This window comes from Cephus cinctus, unplaced genomic scaffold (genome assembly GCF_000341935.2).
Source record: "Cephus cinctus unplaced genomic scaffold, Ccin1 Ccin1_scaffold0709, whole genome shotgun sequence".
Classification (NCBI taxonomy): Eukaryota; Metazoa; Arthropoda; class Insecta; order Hymenoptera; family Cephidae; genus Cephus; species Cephus cinctus.
The window spans coordinates 553,214-571,006 of record NW_014333329.1 but is presented as its reverse complement, the minus strand read 5'-3'; the positions used below and the strand labels follow the sequence as shown (position 1 = coordinate 571,006).

At 36.9% G+C, this 17,793-nt stretch overlaps 1 protein-coding gene and 2 long non-coding RNA genes across 4 annotated transcripts in view; 2 read left to right on the top strand and 1 right to left on the bottom strand.

The window, feature by feature from the left end:
• LOC112494722 overlaps positions 1-17,793 on the bottom strand; it is a 91,218-nt gene that overhangs the window by 1,680 nt on the left and 71,745 nt on the right. The gene's annotated exons all lie outside the window — the stretch shown is intronic.
• Positions 303-9,236, top strand: LOC107270237. The gene is made up of 2 exons (XR_001538272.2): positions 303-478; positions 3,798-9,236. It is a non-coding gene; the product is annotated as an uncharacterized LOC107270237 (long non-coding RNA).
• The window catches only part of LOC107270181, an 87,909-nt gene continuing 86,666 nt past the window's right edge, over positions 16,551-17,793 (top strand). For both annotated transcript variants that reach the window (XM_025087627.1, XM_015744962.2), the window contains exon 1: positions 16,551-16,817. In XM_025087627.1, coding sequence (XP_024943395.1) covers positions 16,722-16,817 — 96 coding nt within the window. In that variant the 5' untranslated portion in view covers positions 16,551-16,721. The remainder of the gene's footprint in view (positions 16,818-17,793) is intronic.

Sequence of the window (17,793 nt, the reverse complement as noted above, 5' to 3'; positions counted from 1 at the left end):
GGCAAGAAGCACGAACGTGGTCTTGTGCTTTATTGCGCAAGTATTAAGGAAAGAGAGGGATTTGGTGGAAGAGAGAAGAAAGTAAGAGAGGAACGAAAAATAGGAACTGCAAGAAGAACAGGTAAGGGGCCAATCATGGATATCTTGTCGGACCCTCTCGGTTGCGTCTTTTGAATTGGGCAAAGGTGGCCATTGTATGAGATATTTTCCCAGGGCCTCCCCTAAGTCAAAGGGCCCCTGGAGTAGGGCCTGTTAGGTATATAAGGACCCGGCTACCCCAATCTCGACACAGAACTCCGTCATCAGCAGTGGAGTGAACACCGGAGCTCCTACTGCCGGCTGGTCCGGTCAGGAATGGGGCTTTGAGTGTTCAGCTCCAAATCCAGAAGAAGTTTATATTCTGTCAGTGAACTAACCAGAAGTGCTTCAACTTTTCTGTCGCAGATCCAAAACGAGACGGACGGTCTCCGCGATGGTGGTGAGTTTAGTTTTGGCTTGTTTATATCTGTTCGGTTTTTTTATTCGTTTTTATTTTATCATTTTCAAAATTACGATTTTGGTGCTTCGATAGAATATTCGAAATTTCTATGAAACGTCAGTTTCTTCTTCGATATGGGGTCACGCTACGGTATTTTGTCCCGTATTTAGTGTTAACGGGCTCCCACAGGGTCTATTTCGCTCGAATACGGATAATCGTAAATTCGTAGCTCGCTTACCGATACTACGGCTGTTTCGAAAGGGTATTGATAATTTTTATTGAATTAATTTTTTTCGACCATTTTTTAACGCGTCACGGATTCCCGTTGCGAAACCCCGTGATGATGATTCGCAGTGTTCTGAAATCGTGCGACAGGATCATTTGATTAGATCCTTGACAAAAATTTCGTATTCATATTGACACAAGAATCTACCTATTGTAAGGGAAAAATTTTACGAGTCGTTGAATTCAAAAATATTATTACCTGGAATACTCAATCGAATACCAAATATAACGTGTACTGTGTTCTGGACTTTTACGAAATTTCGAAATTGGAACTAACGAAATTCTCACGGGGTAGAATACCGTATGCTCCTTTACCAGCGAAAGGAAGGATCGTATGCAAAATTATCATTTTCGTAACAGACATCACTAGACCCTACTCTATCCAGGCACTAAGATCTGATCAAAATTGTATATAAAAATTAGCTTAGCTGTTTTTAAAAATCAGTATATTCGAATTTTGTTCGTAGAAAAAAAAAAGCATTCCTAGAATACTTTATAGCTTATATTTGATTATCCGTATATGACTTAAAGTTATAGACGTTAAATGTAATAGACGTAGCATAGATAAAAATGTAATTATTTCCTAGTATACCTACCGTACTATTATTGCCAAAGACATAATTGTATTTTTCAAAATATAATACCGAGAATTTGTTGCAACAGATCCTGATAAAATGACAATTTCGTTAAAACGAAAATTTGTAGTAGTGTAATATTAAATAAGCCTTTGAAAACTACAAATTGATCACGGCATTTAAAATTTTTCTAAAATATCATACTTACTGTACAAAGTGACTAAGTTCAATCAAATAATATATTTATTAATTCATCGACAATCTGAATTTAAAAAATTCTACACGTAACATGACACATAGTTATGCCTGAATAATTCATATGAAATGGATTACGTAGCACGTTGTAAATGAAACAAAAATTTGTATGTAAAAAGATATGCCTGCCATCGTACAGCATCCTTGATATTTTGGAAAATCGAATGTATAGCATTAAAAATTTTTAATTTCTACAGTATCCAAAACTCTCTTGATGTTTATTTTCGTATATTGTTTCCGTAATATCGAGCACGTATCAACAAATTGCATCCGATATGAACTTTAACGCAGGCGGTCGTTTTGCCGGAAATGGGCCAGCCCTCCCCAGTTAATCCGATTACACCAAACAAATCCAAACTCACATTCAAATACCATCGTGAATTCTCGAATTTTTCAGTAATAACAGTCAGAGATAAAATGCACAATTTTCATATACAAATAAAAGTGACCTCTCGAGCTTAATGAAAAAATAATAATTCTTTTACAAATCGTGTTACACGTCCAGGAGGAAATTTTTTTTTACGAAGAAAAAGTTGAATTTAGAAAGACAGTGTAATTCCAAGAACTTCCGGTTGCCGATAATTAATGAAATTGAAGACGACGAAATCAGGATAGTTCGAGAAGTTTGGCAATTATTATGAAACTTCACTCCATCACATCCGGCTGATAATCACTCAATGTAATTATGTAACAAGTGCCATTTCCTGTCGACTGCATTAATACCGGAAGTAACTGACCAATCCTCTCCATTTATTTCTATAAACTTTAGGGTAGCCAATATATGCACCCCTCACTGACACAAAGCGAATCGACCTAGTCTCATTCCGTTATGCAACAAGATGAAAATCTATTTGAAAAGCTATCTTGAAATCAGCACATGAATATTCGGAATTGAAAGATGATATATGTATATATGTCAAAACTGTCATCTCACATTCACTTCCACTGGATTTAAATCTTCCATTGCGCAATTGGATCGTTATACAAAAAAAGTAGGAAATTAAAGACAAAAAATGTCTGATTAATTTCTCTCTTGAGGAACCACAATTTGAAAAATCTTTTTGGAAAGCGGCAAGAGTCTAATCGTCGTCATGCACCTACCACCCTGGTCATAAATTTCAGAGCAGTTTTTGCGCAAGAAAATTCCATTTGCGAAAGGCCCAACGTAGAACACGGTTACAGTGAATTTTCGAAACACCAGACAACCTTATCCAGGAATCTTTTACCTGTGAGCCCTCACCAGGCAAAAAGGACCGCCCTGTACGATCGACCAAGAACCATTTCGGTATCCGTGAAAAATCGGCATGCACGCATTTCAAAATTGTGTGAAAATCTTGTTTTTTCCAAAAAGTCAAATTTTAATAGCGTTTCTCTTGACACGCCACAAATTGTATAGCATCCAGTATAATTGCACTCTGTATGTGTTTCTTCAACTCTAGCCATTGCATTTAGAACAGATTGTAAATCAGTGCACTAGACCAGAATTGCGACTGCATGATAAAATGATGCTCTCCATACCGACCAGCACGAATAACAAAGCATCATAGTGTGTACGTACTAACAACTGTACATAGTAGAAAAAAAGAATAAAATAATGTCCAAGACATTCCAAGAATCTCAAAGATTACCTTGTTATGAAGAAAAAAAAAAAAAAATACCAGTAAAAACGGAGGAGAATTGGCAAACAAACAGAAACTAGACGTAAATACAGTGCAGGAAGTACAGCAAAGCTCCAAAACAAACTGCACCACGCAATAAGCCTTGTGTTCTGACTAATACCTGAGCGTACGAAGAAACCTCATTGATTAAGAAGCGGAAGTATAAAATCACGTGACAAGCAAGCTGACTCGAGGGCGACAATAATAGCTATAATAGAAACCCAAGCAGTACCTATTCGAGTCCAGTAGAATTTGAAGAACAACAAAGGAGAGACCCGTTTGGCAACCCCCCAAGAGTCCTTCATACGAAATCGTCAAACCTTGTATTCTCACCGGCATTAAATACTCCTCGTCCGTTGTATTTGAAACTCCCTGTGTTCCACTTATTCCACACGTAATTTAAGCAACGAAAGAAAGACCTCGTTATACAGTACGGCACAATAGTACACGTCTTTATATTCCTCCCACTTCTTCATATCCAATGCACGATTTCACTTAGTTTTACCACCATAGCGCTTCGTAGCTAACACTCACACCATCTTTCAGATTTTGGCGATTGGATGCCCGCCTTCCACACCCCCAAAGCGCAATGGATCGAAATGCGCTTTGATGCTCATATTAAGAGGACCGTAAGACAATGGACTTACTACGACGAAGAAAAAGAAGGGAACAAAAATGCATATTGGCTGCAGCAGGCTGCAACGAGACGAAACCCAAATATTCTATACTCGGAGCGGTAACGACACCGTCGAAGGAATTTCTTTGAGAAAAGTGTACTCCATTGGCATCGAAAAGCATTCTATTCCTCTGGTATGGAAACGAATTGAGACTGCGAAGAGAACCCATCACGCAACACATTGGCAATGAATGAGAGGGATCATTCGCGAAAAGAGGTTCAATACTGGAAGATTACAATTGTCGTTTATTATCGCTAATGAAACTATCAAGAGAGTCTTTGAAAATGAAAAAAAGTCAAGCAATTCCAGGGGATACCAAACGATATGCTAAACGTTTCTCGCATTATCTGGCCGATTTGAGACGGGGATAATTTTTGCAAATACAAGAATGGCGGAATGACTAAATATATGGAAAAATTACTTTGACATTCTCTACATGGTTTATCATCAGCGACATGGCAGTTTACGTTATAATACGTTCTTTTACGACGTTTCAATAAATCATCACTGATAAGTTGGTACAGAAGAGGAATGAAATATTTGACGCTAAATGGTTATAAAGTACCAGTGCCCATGTTTACTTCCGAAAGTAATGACAAAAGGAATAATGCATCGAACCTGATACAGTCTTATCATTGCTACAGTGGGCTGTGTAGTACAAGGAAAATTAACAAAAGTATCCCTATGCTTCGCTGAATGATGCATTGTCGTTTATTTCAGAATTTCATCGTGGATTGAGTGTACCGCATAAAACGTGCGTTCCGAAGAGTGATCTTTCTATGTCGAAAATTTTTCATTCAAAATAAAGTGCGTCGTCAAACTGATGGAACTAGTCCGGTAGACTGCACAGAATACAGCAGGAATGTCGATTCGAAACAAACGCAAAAACCATTCCTGGGGCCATAATGGGAAATACCGTTGCATTCGTCAAAACAAAAAGAAGAAAACGAGCAAACTGAAAAAATATTCATCCGATTTCAATTTAACTTTACTGTGTTAAAAAATAGGAGACGAACTTTTGTTGATTTATAAAAATAGGTGCAGCGAGACACCTCGCGGCTATCGCAAAACAGAAACTTGTTCAGTACTGAAAGTATGTTAATTATCCTGCCACGAAGCCTGAATTAGTTGAAAAATCGATTTGTACAATTGGACAAATCAGATTCATAGAGTCGTTCGTTTGAAAAATATACATGAAAGAATCAGAGATCATCAAGAATTATTAATTTCGTTCAATCAGCGAGTCAAAAAGAAGATGCATCTGTAAAAGCAAGAAAATCAATGAAAATCTATATCACGGGAAAATGCGACAACATTAAATTATACATATTTTTATTTACAGAAAAGACTGACGCTTCGATTAAAGAATTCCGATGCTCCTCAAACGAGTAACAAAATCATGCCTCTAAATAATTTATATTTTTTTTAATGAAAACAAAATGCTGTCAGACCAAATCATCTTTCGAAGTTAATACGGCGAATGACGTCATAAATCTGGTGCTAAAAATTGGTCAGCCAGCCAATTTCTTGTCAGCTCGGGCAAGGACTCAACTGGTTTTTTGTCATCGTCCGAAAGATATACATCATATTCCACATTCGGGTCATTGTCAAAATCCAAAACTCAACAGAAGGCATCGACCAATGGGAAAAACATAAAATTCATCTCTACTCTTATATAGAAAACTAAATGATCTCATCTGGAGAATCTGAAAATATTACAAGAAGACATTAATCAGAAATAATTTTCTCGCTGACATTGAATTTCACTGAATTACATTTCAAAACTAAAATGTTTCCGTCTCCAATGAACACACAGTATTCTTACGTATGACACGATGATCGTTAGAGAAATTTGGTTTCGTCAAACCATCTTGTTGTACGTATTCCATTAAGACGACTTGATACATTGAAAATATATTCGAAATCAAAAATAGCCCTCGCGCATTTTGAAGAACAGACAAAGAATGGAAAACTTCCAGCTCCTACTGAAAGCTCCACGTTTCCAGACAGGAGAAGGAATATCAGAAGCAACGAAGAATCGTAATTTCGTAAATCAAGTTCAATCCAAATTTCACGATCCGGTAGAAGCAATCAGGACAATTGAATTTAAAGTGTGGAAAAAGAAAAAAAAAGGGAACAGGAAAAGCAGCGAGCATCCAGAATAATTGGAAATTGAGTTTTTATTAACAAGTCACTGGAATACCACTGAAAACATAGATGGGATAATCTATTGATTTTACAAAATGCAGGAGTTACGAGACACCACTTGGGAAAATTCATGAAAAGTAATATCTTTAAGCTTTGACATACTTCAGTATCAAATTCACGTCCAAATCAAGTTTCAAGTATAAAAAAACTATATTCCAAAATATTCTACGAGATCGTGCTGACATCAAAAATTTGCTGCCACCGTTCCGAAACCAACCAACCAGTCGACTCGTAGAGCTGACAGGAATATCAAAAAGACACAAGAAGAATCCTGCTCTAAAATCACCAAAAAAATCACGATAAATCAAAACGAAAAATTTTTTATTTAAATAAAAAAAAAAGAGTGGCGCTGCCGCAGCTCTCGTACCCCCACAGTTAAATAATTGACATACAAAACTTGTATGAGACTTGAAGAAATCATCCGAATGCAACATAAAACCACAAAAATTCACCCTGTCACTTCAGAACATCCCCCAGGATTCACGAGGAATTACTGTGAAGAAAATTATTAGCTCAAAATAAAATCTCCTCTCACCCTGAAAGAATTTCAATCGCTAGGCTTCCGGCGATTTAGCGAGTACCAGTAGCATTTCAAGAAACCACAATCCTCCCCGCAAAATTGGACGGGTGAGAATCAGAACCGCAGTCGCCAGGCAAACAAAAAAATGATCCCATTAAAAGAAAAGAGCAGCAGAAGCAGCCATTACTACGAAGAGTAATTAATACTTTACAAAGAATCATCAAAGAAAGAAAAAAAAAGAACGATCTCAAATCATAATCATCGAACGAATCGCTCTCTAATAAAAAAAATAGCCAAGCAAAAAAAATTTGCAATAAAAGAAAAGTACAAAAAGAATCAAGCAAAATCCCTCTATCGGCGAACAATCAAAAGAGTAATAAAACTGTGTGAAAACGGTGAGTCGAGACCGTTACCATTTCTGAAAATTAAATACGAGGAAAAATCAAAATAAATATAAGAAAGATACAAGGAAGCAGAATGACGTCAATCCGGCTGACAAATGGAAGAAGCAACGATACAACGAAGCCAACGATACCTCCAAATACAGTTCGAATGCGAATGTTACAACAAATCGGATAAAACATTCGATCATCGGAACCGGCGAGTGGCTTTCGAGAGCGATCGAAGCCGATCACGTGGGCATTCTTTATATTCACCGTGGGACCTTCTGTAATCGAGGACAACGACGTCGTCGGATTTAGATGCGGCCGCAACAACAACAAAAAGTAATGTCTTTTGTTCTAATTTTTTTAATAACGCTTATTTGTCTATTTAATGAATCGCACAGCCGATCACATAAACACAAACTATTGCCCAACGACAAAACAGCCACAAACGATTTGGTCGGTTTGCCAAATTTTACAGGCACGTAAAACAGGGTACCTAGACATCGCTTGGGTCTAGATTTCAAATACCGGGTTCTGTTAGAAATTTTTATAATCACTGAAAAGTCACAAAAGGTATTTTGCAATAAATTCTGTCGAGCGAATAAATTTCAATTCTTTGAAAATTTCATTTCAGTGTTATTTCAGAGACACGATCTAGACCCTTGCTTTGATATTGAGAACTGAGACTGTCTTTAAAACGATACGGCTGTCTAGTTAACGTTACTTTAAGTTAGGTTAAATATTTCGTTTTTAGTTAGTTTATCTTTATAGTTACTTTACTTTTTTTTTTTGGTACATTTTTTTACGTTTCGTTCGTTTCAACTTTTTACTTTACCATTCATTTCATTTCGTTTTTGAGTTCTTCCCATGAAAAAGGCTGTCGGGCTTGCAGCCGCCTGCCTTTTTTTTCTCATACTGAAATAGTAGTTTGAACGTAGACTAGAAAAAGTGGATATTATCTGGTAGGAAAAACCTTTCTGTTAAAACTGACAGACCAAACGCGAATTCCAATTGATTGATCCAGCATGGCACTGCTTCGACAGTTTTTACATGGGATTTTACCAATTTTTATCGGTTTCATTTTTATTTACATTTTCTCTTATGTTTCGCGTTTAATTTTCATACAAAAACAAGTATACGAGGTAAGGAAAATCTAAAAAAAAAGAAAAATATCAAGGAAACAAATTGAAAAATTACGTGAGTTACATTGACAGGGTCAATTAACGAGAAATCATCTATCGGGGAAAAAAAATTACTGCTCATTAAATTGACGTAAAATGATCCGCCATCGTCAAACAGTATTCCGGTTGTTACAAAATTAACTGTTTATTTTCTCACTGAATTTTAACAGAAATCATTGTTATGTAGTTACTTAGAAAATTGTTACAGTGCTCGTGGCTTTCGAAAGAATCGTAACGGTATGAATCGTTTCACGGAATCATGTTGTCCATTGCGAAAAAAAAATATATCACATAGCAGGACTATACACAAAAAAAAGAAAAAGAAAATACAAAAAGAAATATATCTGCAAAAGATGAAAACGTCAATAGCATAGTTCGGCGAAACAACCCTCTTTCGAAAGCCATTTGCTCGCCGAACTTTTTGAACGATCCACACACATCCGCTTCAAAAAGTCACCGACCCACGTTACAGTTGTTTTTATTTTTTAACTATTTATATTTTATTTATTTATTTTGTCCTTTCGCACCTTTGTAAAATGGCCTGTTCTTTCTCATTTTATTTTCGTTATTCTACCGAGGATCCTGAAACACGTCACGAATACTTTTCGAATGATCATTCCGCGCAAAAAAATGCACACTTCGTAATCTCAAACACAGATATAACGTGGAGTAACATAAATTCAATAACTCGCACTGTATTTCAGTTCTATGTTGAAACACAAGAAAAAAAGACCCTGGCGGTTTTTTTGTTACGAAGAAAAAGAACTCATTTACATCCATAACAGTGAATCTTTCGAACTTACAAAGTTCTGCTGATGACGCGTGAGTTCGACCAGATTTTGAAACTGCCGACAAGATGATCGTGATTCCTCAAAACAGAATATCCTTTGTAGATCATTTGGATTTCAATTTCATACAGGATACGACATCGTGGATCATGAGTCGAAAAAGTATACGTGACTTGATTAGAATTCTCTTTCAAAAAAAAAAAAAAAAAACCCTTTAATTTTAATCAATGATAATTTCTATTCGTGCTGATACAGTGACAATAAGTGGATGAGTACCCCGGTGAAAAATAATATTCTCTTGCCATCTGTTCCATGCTTGCATGGATACTCAAAGATGGCCAAGCTTAAGTTACTTCTTTAATCAAGTTAGACTTAGTTCACTAGTCTAGATTTAAGCTCGTGTTTAAGTTAGTATAAAGTGGAATAGGTTAATACATCGTGCTCGTGTTTACCATTTTACGTAAGTTTCGTGTGTGCTTGAGCTTAGCTTTTAATTTAGGTAGGCATAGTCCCATCGCGACTAAACTATCTTTTTTTCTTTAGTAGTTTCAATTTTCCAATTAACATTCGAATCAATTGTTTTCGAAGCAATCCGCGTTATCTTCCCCATAGCGATACCATTTGAACAATATTTGTTGATGGTGTCATTAGATTAGGGTTTTACTTTTGAGATAGATGGTAGAATTAGGAATTAAACATGATTCAATTCAAATTTACACTAAAGACGAAGCTAGGTTACATAAAGATAGTAAGCTTAGGTTAGTATCAGGCGTGGAAAGTGTTTAAATTATGGTAATGATTTTTACCTAAATTTCATAACCATCATTTTCATCTCTTCGAATTATACGATTATTTCTTTGAGTTTATTCTTAATCACATTTTCGTTTCTTATTCATCCGACGCGTAATATTTACAAAATTTCTTTTTTCAGCTCTTTAATGAAACCGTGCTAAATTTTACTGTTGATTTTTCATATTAAATTCGATTTTTATTCGGCCCTCGTTATTTCGTTTCGATTATTAAATCGTCCCCGTTAATTGTTAATAATTTGTTATCGTTGATGTTACGTCGTTAAGTTTCAATCGATACGTATACGAAATTGTTGAAAAAAAATTGGCTGATTTCAATTTGACTTCTTTGTTTCCAGTGCATCCCGTTCGATATGAATTGTTATGTTTTTCGACTGTTAAGTTTTGGTTATTGTGTCTGTTAACAATTTATACTAGTTGCTTTTCACTCTGTTAACATATTCGTTCCTAATCGAAATTTCAAAAGAAGAAAAACTAATCTGATTTTTTAATAATTTTTTCCTTTTCCATCAGTCATTTTAACCAACAAACGTCATATTGATACCGAATTCAAAATTTCATTTTTTCATTTGCTTTCTTGTATAACCGATTATTCGTTTACGTTTTACGGGTTACGCTTACAGTTTTTACTATACATTTTATACGAGTTATTCGTTATCATCAGCAGTTACCGAAAAATTTTATAGTTATACGTTCACGGTTACATTTTCTCGTTATCTCGTTCAGCGTGTTTATTAATATTTCTGTTTTCGTCAAAATTTATGCAGTTAATGTTGAGCACCACTGTTATGGAATCGTTACAGTTGTCCATATTGCACCATACGCGTTAACATTGCGAAATGTACGGATAGTTAAAGTTACGTATTTTGAAAAATCCTTTTCCAAACGTGTTTTCATTGTCATTACGTTTACGTTTTCTGTTAGCCTTTATTACCCATTAAGTTTTCATAACAAAAACATTACATTTGTAGTTCTCTTTATGTCTGTTAATGCATCGACTGTTTAGACTGCAAGTGTACGTATCTAATATTCACCAATTCATGAAATAATAGCGAAACAGTTAATTTTTCATGATTTCACTGACTTATACTTTTTTCAAAATATTCCGCAAATTTTTTTAACAATTTTTCTAAAAAACTTCATTCTTATACGTATCCTTGCACTGTCCAGTCTGCGGTGTTACAGTTATCCGTTACCGAAATTCCATGTTACGGCGCATTGTTTATGTTAATGTTAACTGCGATCTAAATTTGTTTTACACCGATTAATCTATTACGTTAAATCATTATTGTTGCCATTATCAGTTACTGTTAATCGTTAATGTTTCTCGTTATCCAAAATTGACACAGTTAAATATCAACGTTAAAATTACACTGCGTTACGATCAATAATCCAAAATTAAAAAAAAAAAGATGAATGTTACCAAAATTCACCTCAAAGATACATTAAAAAATTATCTTCTTGCCATTAGATATTTTTACTGTGTTGCAAATTGCATAAAACAGTTGACTGTATTTTCCAAAAAAAATCGATTTGTTCGTATACTTACCCGTTAACCGTTAACACGTTAAAATGTTATTAGCGACGATTGTTCATTGTTACGTTGCACAATTACCTATGTTACCTCTTATTCGTTAAGCGTGACAAGTTGTACGTTACAGTTCACTCGATTGTTCTGGAAATGTTTTGATTGGAGCTTCAGTTCGTAACAAGGACGATTCGCTATTGCTGTAACAGGGACAAATGAGAATGCCAAATGATATTATTTGCTGATTTATCATTTTCGGTTCACGAATATTTTCATATGCATTGTCACCTGGTACAGATATCGTGAATGTCCGGAACTCAGATAACAGTATCACAAATTGTTACTGTTTTGTTTTTCTGGTACTGATATTTGCGCTCTGTGGTTAAAATTTAAGTTTAATTTCATTGATTTACGTTTAATTTCGTTCATTTAAAACGTTTGGTTTCACCGTCGTGCCTTATAATACAATGCGTTTTATAGATACTTTCCACGACCCGATATAGCGTTAAGAATAATTGTAGTAACGTAGAATAATTATTTTAAAATGTTTGAATTAACATGCTATTTTACAAACGTCTTGTGTACATAAAACATGTATGGTTTTTCAATTACAATAAAATGATTAAAAAATGTATAATACTGCATTTTCATATTTAAATAATCCGATATAATCCATGGCTTTGAATCTGTCATTTAATTTAGTAAAAACTGTTGGTAAAATATCGACCACTGCAGATATGTTAAATCGTTGGCTGAAGATAAATAGACCAGGCATCCCCTGGGTTCCTACTGGCTGAATCTGACTTACTGGCACGTCATCGAGCGTGCTGCCACCTGTAAGTTGATACAGCTGTTACTGTTACACACGTAAACCGAATCTATGGGTGACCGGACCTCCACTTATGTGACACCTATCTCGTAATATACCTAATTTATGTATCTTTTTTTCACCAATTGCAGTCGAGCTCCAATGAATGTCGAGTATTTTTCATTGCATAAAACCAATAACGGGTAATGTATCTGCAGTCGCAAGTGCTCCATATGCAACAATATGGTCGACAGTAGAAACCTGCATTTGCGATGGGCGATGCTTGCTACCATCAGTGTAGTTTACAGTGATTAACACGAGAGGACGCCGTAAATTCGCGCGGCTGCGCAAAACATCAAATGGATGGCATGTCTGCCGAGAGGAAAACAAGTTGGAAAAGGCGAGGAAATATTTATAGAAATCATGTGAAATTTTCGCCGTAATAGTACAATTTCTTAAATGATGTTAACGATGACAGATTCTCGTTCAAGTCCAACCGAGTGGTGAAAAAGTTACGTGTGCATTCAAAGACCAGGAGAAAGACGACACCTAGACAGAAAATCGTGAACCTCATAGGAAATTCAGGTAATATACACACTGAGAAAATTCATTATTTTCTCCTGTCTATCGAATGTCTGTCTATTAATATCACTCTACTTGACATTTCACCTAAACGATCGAATGACCAGTATTAACCAGTTCGAGAAGAAACTCAATTATTGGCTGTCGTTCTTTCATCAATGACATTTACACAACAAATTACGATTAACCGGTTCTCGAGACATCGATATGTACACGTTTTGCATATTAATAGCAGATTTCAAGCATTCAGTTCGTACTTGACATTTCTCACTCTCCATTAAAGCCACGAACAAAATTCTCTCGATTTCTCTTCCCGTGATCTCCGAAATGATATTCAAACCAAAATAATATTTTCTTTCACGGCGTCTCGTGCGCACTGTTTAAAAAACCAGTCGTCTTAAAACTATCTCATAACCTTGTCCGACATGTAGCCGATCTCCATTAGTGAAAAATAAACGATACTAAACGAGCGATGACAGCACCAGGAGATAATTTATCTCATTTCAACAGCCCTGTCAAAGCAGTGTCAACACAACTCTGTCAATCCAATTACGACACCATAATCCAAGAACATCCACAAGAAGATCCACCAGGATCATGTGCAATGTGAACAAACGATCAATTTAATAAATGCAACAAAAATTATGAAACGCCCGTACACACCGTCATTGTCAATGAGAACGAACGACGGGAAAAAGATAAAAAGAACAACTGCCTTCACATAAGTGTCACGTGTTGTAACGTGTCGCTACAAACCACGAGTGACAGCATGCACGCGACACTTACGTAAAGCTCATTCATATTGAATTCAACCTGTTTTTATGATATCATTTAACATATTTCACAAGATAAAAAATGTGTAAACATTATCATTGGCACCAGCGGTTACGATCATGAAATTTAATTCCTTTTCAATATCAAGTGTATATCCATATTAGCTCGCAAGTCTCGCCAAAGTTCAATTTAACATTACAACTCAGTACAGTGTAATAGAGCCGATTAACGTGGCCTTGAAACTCACGATGCGGCGGAAGATAACAAATTACGTTACTAGACGCACAATTTTATTATCAATACACTGTGCATCCTTGTGTAGAGTCATGTATAACCATATCTATATGTCAAATGTCATATATGCCGTCAAATTCAAGACAGCAGTATGCGAGGTTTAACCATCCGGCTTTTCGAGTCAACTATAGCATAAGTAGCTGGTATATTGTCGGAATATTATGCAATTACTAGAATTGACGATCGTGCGAAACAATCGACAGGGTCAGTAAGAGACAGAAAAGTGTATCCAGAGGACACTCAGAGGCAGGCACTGCACTACACCTGCGGAACACACACAAAATCCATAGAATTTCCTGAATCACGAGACAACGTGAGAACTACACAAACGAGAGCCTTCTATACCGCATTGAAAACGCGGCTAGAAAAACTATATAGCACGGGAACGCGAGCCAGCTCGAGGCACCTCGATCGGTGTCCCAAGACAGACTGCTTATTTGACATTAATCAAATTCGAGAACTAATCATTCTGATTGGTCGAGATTCTTACGACCGATAACTCTTATCCTTTCCTTCGAGTCGTCCGTTTAAACTAAATCGAGAGCGTTTCTTAACGAATCAGCACGTAACTCTTGGAAATCCTCCACGGTCGGCGCTGGTATTTCAGCCGGACCTCTGCCGGTCCATGGAGATGCCTCCAACGGGTACACCCCTTTATAGGGAAATTAGGTATGCTGGACTATCTCTCCACGGTAGATTCGGACACCTTGACTTCAACAAGATAATAACAAATCTGTCCAAGAGTATTGGCATAACTGTACGAATCAATCCGAAAGCGGAGCTTCTGAGTAGGGTGGCGACTCGAAGAGAACCGGAAAGCGAGAACGTTATCTGAATCGGTAGCTGGATTCGCCTTGTGACCGTGATTCGAAAAATCACGTAATATATATATTTACATTTACTGTTACGTATAGAAATATTATGAAAATAGGTATACTGTATGTATATCTTGTTGATCATTGCGGTTTACTTTGATGAGTGGTATTGATATAGCATTTAGTGGTCAGCTGCGTAAACGTCGTGATAAATGTATCAATTTAAACGTTAGTTGAATGTATGATAAAAATTTCAGAATTAAAATGTAACGTTGCTGAAAATTTTACGTTCGTAAATACAATCTTGATGCGAAATAGACGCTGGAATTATTGAAGGACGTTGGTTAATTATCTTTCCGCAAAAATGTGTGTGGGCGTGGGTTCATTAGAAGCTTTACGACTGGTAAGGGTAGGTTAGTTATATGAAATTGGGTCTGGACATTGTGTTTCCCTTGGGATCTAACTCTGAACGAAAAAATAAGTTCAAGGGGAAAATTGATCCAAGGCAAGAGCCTTAGGTAGTCCAGGAGGGCTTTCTGGCTGTGCGAATGATCGAAAGGAATTAACGAGCTTGGGGTTGGTAACGGCAAAAGTTATCGATGACATAAATCAGGGAGGAACGTTTTAATTTCCGCTAATAATTTATCAGGACGCCGATATTAAAGCTCATGCTTTATTCCATGGAAATAGTATTTCACGGTAGCATAGGATCACATGTCTGGTTTACTATGAAATTAATTCATCCATCTCAAAGAGTTAGATATCTTACGGACAACTTGCAAGTGCCTGGTCTTTGGTTTGAAATGAAAATAAAAGAAAAAAACGATAAAAACTCAATATCGTCCATACCGTCTGTTACGTAAAGAGTCAAAGTTCATGTATTCGAGATGAAAAAATACAAAAACAAATAGAAATTATTATATCCAGCGTCAATTAAGGATAACAAGTCCTGTCATCATTGACTTAATTGGAAAGACTTTTCTTGTGGTAATAATACAGTTTAAAGTCCAATTAGCACGTAAAAAGAGGCTGCCTCGTTGTACCGAAGTATAGTAGCCGGTAATACGTAGTGCGAGCACGTATCTATATAGATATAGATGAAGGAAGCGAGTCCCCCATTGCGATGCCCCATTTAAAATTAGTCGCAAAAAAAAAATTCTGACCCTACTCCCCTCGGTCGAAAGTTTAAAACGTTTAGCAGATGAGTGAGTAACCTTCACCGCATGTCGTAGTCGTTGCTGAATACGTGAAGCGGTGTTATGACAGTTTTCGACTCTTCGTAATCAAACACATAATCGTGCACGTATCCCGTACATAAACAAAAAAGATTAATTTTGTCTATCTACTTAAAATATACCTATACATACATCCACCACTTCATTCTCAATATCTAAACTCTCTGGAATGTAGATCCCGTGCCAATAGATACCTAGACGTATATTTACGATCGTACAAAATTTCTATTTACTCCTTGCCAGAGAATTCCTCTGATACTTCTCGGGAGAAACTGCTCCTATTTCGTTATAAAAATGAAGAAAAACTTTAACTGTAACTCTAGAAAATTCAAACAAGTTTCGCTTCGTTCGTTGCAGGATCTGATCCTGGGCCAGCTAATCTGGTGGCAGATTGAGAGACGGCAGCTAACCCGTCACTATAAACGGAGCCTTGAATGAATATCAGGAAAATGGGAAAACTCGCTTAATCGCGAGGATGTAGTTCATATCAGAGTTAAGGCAGGTTCGTAAGAACGGTTTAAAAAAGAATCAGGTGAGAACGTTAACAGGAGTAATCAGCTGATCGCAAAAAAGGAGTGGGGGGTCGGTGGGTGCACGTCATTGGCCCGTTCGTCGGCTCGAAGAGGGGAAGGGCTGTGGGGGCGTAATGTTGTGGTGGGGACCGGCGGGGGCGGAGGGGGAGATTCGGCAGTAGTGTTAAGCGAGCCGTGGCGGAGTGCGGTGCCTTTGTGGACGGTCTCCTCGTGGTGCGGACTGTCAGTGTGGTGGCCAGGTGCGCGAAATCGGTTCTGTCATCAGGAACCGACCGCGATAACGTGGCGAAGTCGGTTACGTAAGTGGTTGCTACTGACACGAGGTGCGGAGGATGAGCGCGCGAGAAGTTACCCTCCTCGGCGGCTCCCCCTGGGGCTTTCGCATGCATGGCGGACATGACCTGCACCAACCCCTTCGAATATCGAGGGTGAGTCAGTGGAGCACTATTATGTCTTATAATTTCTTTTACTCGAGTATACCAAATTTGTATTGCTGTAAAAAAGAAATTATTTTTCTATATCCCATTTAACGTTTTTTCATTAGGCATTGTTATATAGGCGGTAACAATGATTCGTGATGACGTATGCAATGGGATGAAATCTTGTTGTTTGACTTCTTTTAATAAATGGGATACGATTGACTTCCTAGTGAAAGTAAGACTACTTGGCCTGCGGCTGACGATGTACTCCCTGCGCGTTATGCAAATTAACGGAGATATAGAAATCCCACGTGGTTCGATTCGGTGTATACATGTCGGGAGTTTTCAATGTTGTTCTCTGTGGCGCCAAGGCCGATTATACGATGACATCATTCAACCTGCTGACCGTCATTCGCGTTTCTATAATTCTTATATGAGATTCACCCGTTATGTATACACTCATGAATACTGTCCTATGTGTGCTCAACTGTTCTTCGTCATATTTGAATAATACGCGCATCTTGTCGATTATAGCGTTACGGACCATGGAAAGAATTTTTAAATTTATTTGAATGATATCATCTTTTTATGCTGCTATTATTGTCTCTGCCGTTATCATATTGACAGACCTCAATACCTGAGACGAGTTTCACAGGAATCTTAGCACTTGCCGTTATACCTTTATCATAATTTTCTAACAAAGTTCAACTTTGGGAGTTCTGTGTATTTCAATGCGTAAGATATTTTTTTAGAGCTTTATCAGTCAGATCTAATGCTCGAACGATACGTTGATAACGATACAAGATTTCGCGTCCCAAGGGTCAGCTTTGTGTATCGCGAGGACAAGATCTGGGTCATATACATACATGCGTACATATGCAAATTAGGTTATCCACTTGAATATGTAAATGAAATATAAACATTAGAGCAGCGTTGTTTTTGACAGAGCGGTGAAAAATATTTTGATCACTTCTTTAATAAATAT